Genomic DNA, 6,394 nt, shown 5'->3' with positions numbered 1-6,394 from the left:
TTCCAGGTCCTGTTTTCAACCTGAGGACCTTGGACCTTATTACTCTATTGATATTTTGGGATTTGCTGTCGGATCAACATGGCTATTCCTGCGTTTTTATGGTGTAAAGTTGGGGTAGTATGATCAGAATGCCTGGTAATTTGCATACATTGAATTTCATCAGTTGAAGCTTTTGAATTTTGTTTCAGAACGGTTTTATGTAGAATGCATTACAGTATCAGCCTGGGTGTAGCCCTAGTGTACATTTCACTAAGACAATACTGAACTTCCAGGTCCTGTTTTCAACCTGAGGACCTTGGACCTTATTACTCTATTGATATTTTGGGATTTGCTGTCGGATCAACATGGCTATTCCTGCGTTTTTATGGTGTAAAGTTGGGGTAGTATGATCAGAATGCCTGGTAATTTGCATACATTGAATTTCATCAGTTGAAGCTTTTGAATTTTGTTTCAGAACGGTTTTATGTAGAATGCATTACAGTATCAGCCTGGGTGTAGCCCTAGTGTACATTTCACTAAGACAATACTGAACTTCTTCAAATAAGGCTGTAATCATGGCCCTGCCAAAACATACAAACCTGTTAAAAATCCACAAAATACAAAATTTTAAAAAATCAGAAAAATTTAAAACCAGGTTAAAACATATATAAACACACACACACCAACAGAGCAATTAGCTTTTTTTTTTAATAAGCCAGGAAGTTGAAGAATGTAGAACACCAGTGGTGGCCCTCATGTCTCCAAGAATCCTATCCACATTGGCATGTTACCTAAATTGCAGGAGGCCACAAGGGGGCATCCACAAACTGAACTCAGTGGGGAAATTAATGTACAGTAGCTGAATAAGAAACAGCGAGAGGGTTTTGGTAACATAAAGTCAGAATCCTAAGCCTTTGTATTCTGAAAAACTAGAATTCCAGAATACTAAATACAACTCACTTTTATTATTTGAACAACAAGAGTGATGTCAACATTCACACAAAGCACTTACACATGGACACACACACACACAAGAACTAAAGTACTGTATATAAAAAGATGGTAGTAGATAGCAAATTAAAGTATTGCAATAGGCAGTGCTTACCAATCTCGAAGCCAGGCTCCAACCTGGTGAATGAATACAGAGTGGATTGGACTCCGATCACTACCTGGGACTGAGTTTGGCTAGCAGTCTAAGAAGTTTCAGCTAGAGTCTCACAGTATGTCTACTTGACTCCAACTGACACAGAAATAGGAATGCCCAATCAGGGGTATTTATGGGCCAAACCTGACGAGCCAGTTTGGGATTCCAGGAATCCCAAAAGCAATGGGTTCCCACCTGGTTGATGCTTTTAACTTCAGAGTTAAAGGAATGTTTTTGGTTGATGGCAATGACATTGATTTTATCAAACAAGAATAAGATCAGGACAACCTCGGGGTGTTTGGAATAGGATCAGGTGTGGGGAAAATACAGTGAGGGCTAGCAGAAAGATTGGTTTAATGCTTTAGGCTGACAAACCTTTATCCAGTGACATTCAAGGCCAAATGCACATGGCAAGGAGTGGAGAAACAGCAATATTCACAGCCATAAAGTTACAGGGGTCCTTTCCACATGCCCTCAGGTCAGAAATTCACTTAAAGGTCATCTGACCTTTCCAAATTCATGCTTTTGGCCTCTCTATAGCTGCTATTATAATAAAACAAAATATTTAAACCCCAAAATAATGTATGTTGGTAACAGTTAGGCTATTCACCAGCACTTGCATCTTGTCAAAACGAAGTTTCATCTCGTTCACCCTCACCCACCCTTCTATTCCCCCCAAGTCTGTAAAGTGATAGAAGTAATGTCCAAATTTCATTGGGATGTCTCATAGTTTGCTGTTACAGAACATACTCCTTTAATATGGATTTATTCTTAGCTGCCACTTCTTCTTATTTGGACTTAGCTATTAATTGACCTTCTTGTTTCCTCTTTACATGGCCTAGAATGTGAACTTAAGGCATTAAACAGTCCACATTGTGTGCAGTGTTTAAACAATGATAACTATTGAATACGAATATATTTTTAAGCGTGCTACAGACTCTGCAATTTAACTTTTTTAAAAAAAACTGAAGGTGCAGCCTCCACAGTAAAGAGGTATCATTTGGTAGTTCATTTGCTCTCAATTACTGAGTCATTTACACTTGTGTTGATAACTCTCTCACATTTATGTAACACAAAATGCCTCTGTTTTTTCCTCCTTCCCTTTCCAGATACCCTCGAAACCAATCAGAAATGTCAGTTTTCAGGATGAAGAAGAAATTGTTCGAATAAATCCTCGCGATATCTTAATACGCCGCTATGCAGACTATAGGCACCCGGACATGTGGAAAAATGACTTGGATAGGGATGAAGCAGACTCCTCTTTGCAGTGTCCTAAAACAGACCATAAAAAATCAGACTATCTCTACCCCTCTGGGGATGGAACTAAGTTGAATTCATTGAAAGATTCAAAGAGTTCTGTGGTACTTAAAACACAACCTTCCTCTTTCAAACTGAAAAAATCGAAGAGAAGGAAAGAGGATGGTGAGCGGTCTCGCTGTGTCTACTGCCAGGAAAGGTTTAATCATGAAGAGAACAGCCGGGGCAAATGCCAGGATGCTCCAGACCCAATTAAGAGATGCATATACCAAGTTAGCTGCATGCTTTGTGCTGAGAGCATGCTCTATCACTGCATGTCAGACTCTGAGGGGGATTTCTCTGACCCCTGTTCCTGCGACACTACCGATGACAAGTTCTGCTTACGATGGCTGGCTCTTGTTACTTTGTCCTTCATTGCACCATGTATGTGCTGCTACCTGCCCTTGAGAGCATGCCACCACTGTGGTGAGGTCTGTGGATGTTGTGGAGGAAAACATAAAGCTGCAGGATGAATCCAATCTGATGCCAAATTGGGGCTGATAAGTCTTTTCAGGGAGAATATCTAACCTGCGGAAGTGTTTGGCAAGCAGAAGGGAAGCCTATCATGTACGAAAGGCCAATTGTGGAAGAAGCATTAGAACTTGTTGCATTTTATGAATGCTCACCATGCGTGATGATCTGCTTTAAGTCCATGGTGTAAGTTGTGGATAAGTTCCAGCGAAAGAAAAGTCTTTACTTATGATTGGCAGTTGAAATACCGTATAAACAGCAGTCCATATTATAAGGGATCAACTTCAGCAATTTGTACATTTTGTGGTTTAGGTGATGGGAGCTCTTTGAAATAATCTATTTGACAGAAAATGGAACTAAACCTGCACTAGCGAGAGCTGATTGAAACTAAAGAAAGTTAATAAATTGGCAACTCTTCAGAAATTATATTGATTTTAAGTGCAACTAAACTGCTTATAAATAGTTTTTGGAAGCAACTTTATGTACAAATAACAAAGATTTATATTTAACTAAATATATGGTACGAATTATTAAATCTTCCTTCCCCTTTCCAATTGCAAAGCAGTTATGGACCATATTTGCAGTCACATTCCATAATAGTATTTCTCAATATTTAACTAGTTAACTTAGTAGCATTTCTATTAAAGATGGAGAAATCAGTATTTTCAGTCTTGTTTCACTTCAATTAAATTTTTATATTGCGTTCCCTCTGTACATTCTTGTAATCTAAACACCCTTAAAATATTAATTATTGTAGCCTTGAATGACCAATGTTTTGTTAAGCACAGGTATAATTGTCGAATGCTCTTACAAAAATATCTATCTCTCTCTCCCACACACACACACACATATATGAGAGACTCTGGTTTCAGTGTAATGGCAAGGGTTGTTGTTTATTTCCCTCTCTCTCAACCAGCAGTTTTTCTTCTCAAGTTTCCTTCAAATGTTGTTGTCAAATGTTTGGGAAAGGAAAATTACCAGATGGTAATTGTCATAAGATACATATTTATCCTTCTGTTCAGCTTGATATCAGGTGTTGTTAATTGAGGGAACAAAAAATGTTTCATTATTTTATTTGGCTTAGCAAAAATTAAAAACATTCTGTATGACAAACTGTAGCCCAATTTCAGGGAGAAAAATAGGCAGAATTCTTGTGAATGAAAGTGAGTTTTGTTGTATATTAATGATGAATGTTTAACTTAACATTTGGCTGTGTGTTCTAAATATGAAGTACAACTTTTGAGGAATTCCTATGTGTCATACATCACATGGTATAACAACATAACTGAACATACAGGTTTATTAATAAAATTATCTAAAGCTGTGGAGAAGTCATTTATTCAAGAAGGTTAATGGGTGGAGGCTGAAAGATTAAAATGTCTTTACTATGTATTTTCCATTAACATAATCTCACATTTTTCTTTTTAATTTCTACACATTTTTCTCAGCAAACTATGTGCATTAGTTTATTTTCTCCTAAACATCATATTCAGTCACAGGAATCCCTCACCACCACCCTTTTCCAGAGCCCAGGTATCAAACTGAAAAACTGTATATAACACTATCTGTAAAATACTTTTATAAAGAAAGCATTTATATTTATATGACAGCTTGAACTGACAACCTTGTGTACATAGATCATCTTGAAGTATTATTTCACATTGAAAAGAAGACAAATATATTGATAACTATAGAAGTTAACAGCTTCTTTCTAGTTTTGTACTTAAAAAACTCAAATGGATAAACTAAGTCAGCAAATAGAACACTGTAGCAGCAGTCTTTAAGTCCTTTTTATTCTTCATATATTTGAAGGCTGCTACTTGATATGGCTTTCATGCTTCACATATTCAGCTAAACTTGGTTGCTTAGAAAGACTGTTAACATTTACCCCAAAAAGCAAAAGGGGAGAAGTAATGTGTATTTCATTGGTGACCTGAGGATTGCATCTTGTAAATAGCGTTTTTTAAAAAAAAATCTACTTTTCATTTTAAAAAAAGGAGCATGGTATCAACAACCCAGGAAAAGAACTTGCTGGCTTTGGATATATGTGTGTATGTGTGTTGTATGTACACACATATATATGTGCACATTGGGAAAAGGCAAGCCTAACCAATTCTTATGAGCATTAGTCAGTGTGGTGCAACTCCTGGTACCTGTAATGTATTTCATATGAAGTAATACATGCTTTAATATTTTTCCTCAATATGTACATTGCTATTTTCAGTGTATTTAACCACTTTGCTGCTAAAGTTTTACTGTCCTTAGTCTTGAATAAATATTATTCTTATTTCATTTTATTTTTAAATACAGATTAATAAGGATATTAGGATATAATTGGGCAAGATTTCCACTGAACTAATTTGAAATAATCTAACTGGTTCAATAACTTGATTGTGTATATTGTGTGATGTCGGCCATATATCTGCATGTATGTGCTGGTTTTGACTTTTTGCTTTATATGGGGAAATTCTTAACTAATGGTGGCCAACTCACAAATCTGATGAACATACCAAATTGCCTTGTTATAGGGTAACACCAGTCGTCCTTCCACGTTAGTACTTTCTGTGCAAGACAAGCAATGGTATCCTGAGATTCCAGGCTTGCTACCAGAGCTTTTATGGTATAGGTTGAGTCTCCCTTATCCAAAATGCTTGGGACCATAGGTGTTTTGTTTTCATTTTGTTTTTGTTTTTTATTTTGGAATACCTTTATTTGCATATACTTACATAATGAGAAATCTTGGAACTGGGACCCAACTCTAAACAAGAAATTCCTTTATGTTTCATTTACACCTCACACACATAGCCTGTAGCAGGGACAGAGCCAGGATTTTGGGAAGGGGGCAGCACACACCATTCATTGTATCTAACGGAAGGGGGGTCCGGACACACCCCCCCCCCCCCCCCCTCGCTACATCCCTGCCTGGAGGTAATTTTATACAATATTTTTATTAATTTTATGCTTGAAATAAAGTTTGTGTACACTGAACCATCAGAAAGCAAGGGTGTCACTATCTCAGTCACCCATGAAAAAAAGTTTGGGGTTTTGGAAAAAGAGTGGGATACAAATAAACATCATCATCATCATTATTATTATTATTAAATATTTTGGAATTCTGAATAAGAGAGTCTCAACTTCTAGTTGTGTTTACTGGGGATGACAGGGATGGGAAGGGATATGAAATTTGGAACAGATTCCTGGAAACATAATTGGGTCTTCACTTTTCAGCCCACTACTTCTTAATCTTGGGCACAGTCCACCATGGGGTTTTTTAATCTCACAAATGATCCCTCAGTGTGTTGAAATGTGGTTTTTTTTCTCAATTGGTGAATGGCTTCTTTCTGCATATTTCATACTATTGTCTTCAAAGACAAAAGCAGACCAGGAGTGACCATAAAATATATAAATTCAAGATGTCTTTTAGTAATATGGTACTTTACAAGGATTTATATAGGCTTGGAGAAATTGCCACTTGATACTTAGTTTCTAGACTAGTGAAAGCTG

At 36.9% G+C, this 6,394-nt stretch overlaps 1 protein-coding gene across 1 annotated transcript in view; it reads left to right on the top strand.

Annotated features, from left to right (window-relative positions):
- The window catches only part of SPRED1 (sprouty related EVH1 domain containing 1), a 92,928-nt gene extending 87,143 nt beyond the window's left edge, over nucleotides 1-5,785 (top strand). The window contains exon 6 of the mRNA XM_042445899.1: nucleotides 2,233-5,785. Coding sequence (XP_042301833.1) covers nucleotides 2,233-2,892 — 660 coding nt within the window. The 3' untranslated portion in view covers nucleotides 2,893-5,785. The remainder of the gene's footprint in view (nucleotides 1-2,232) is intronic.
- The last annotated feature ends 609 nt before the right edge of the window (nucleotides 5,786-6,394 follow it).

This window comes from Sceloporus undulatus, chromosome 1 (genome assembly GCF_019175285.1).
Source record: "Sceloporus undulatus isolate JIND9_A2432 ecotype Alabama chromosome 1, SceUnd_v1.1, whole genome shotgun sequence".
NCBI lineage: Eukaryota > Metazoa > Chordata > Lepidosauria > Squamata > Phrynosomatidae > Sceloporus > Sceloporus undulatus.
This window is presented reverse-complemented; position numbering and strand designations above follow the sequence as displayed.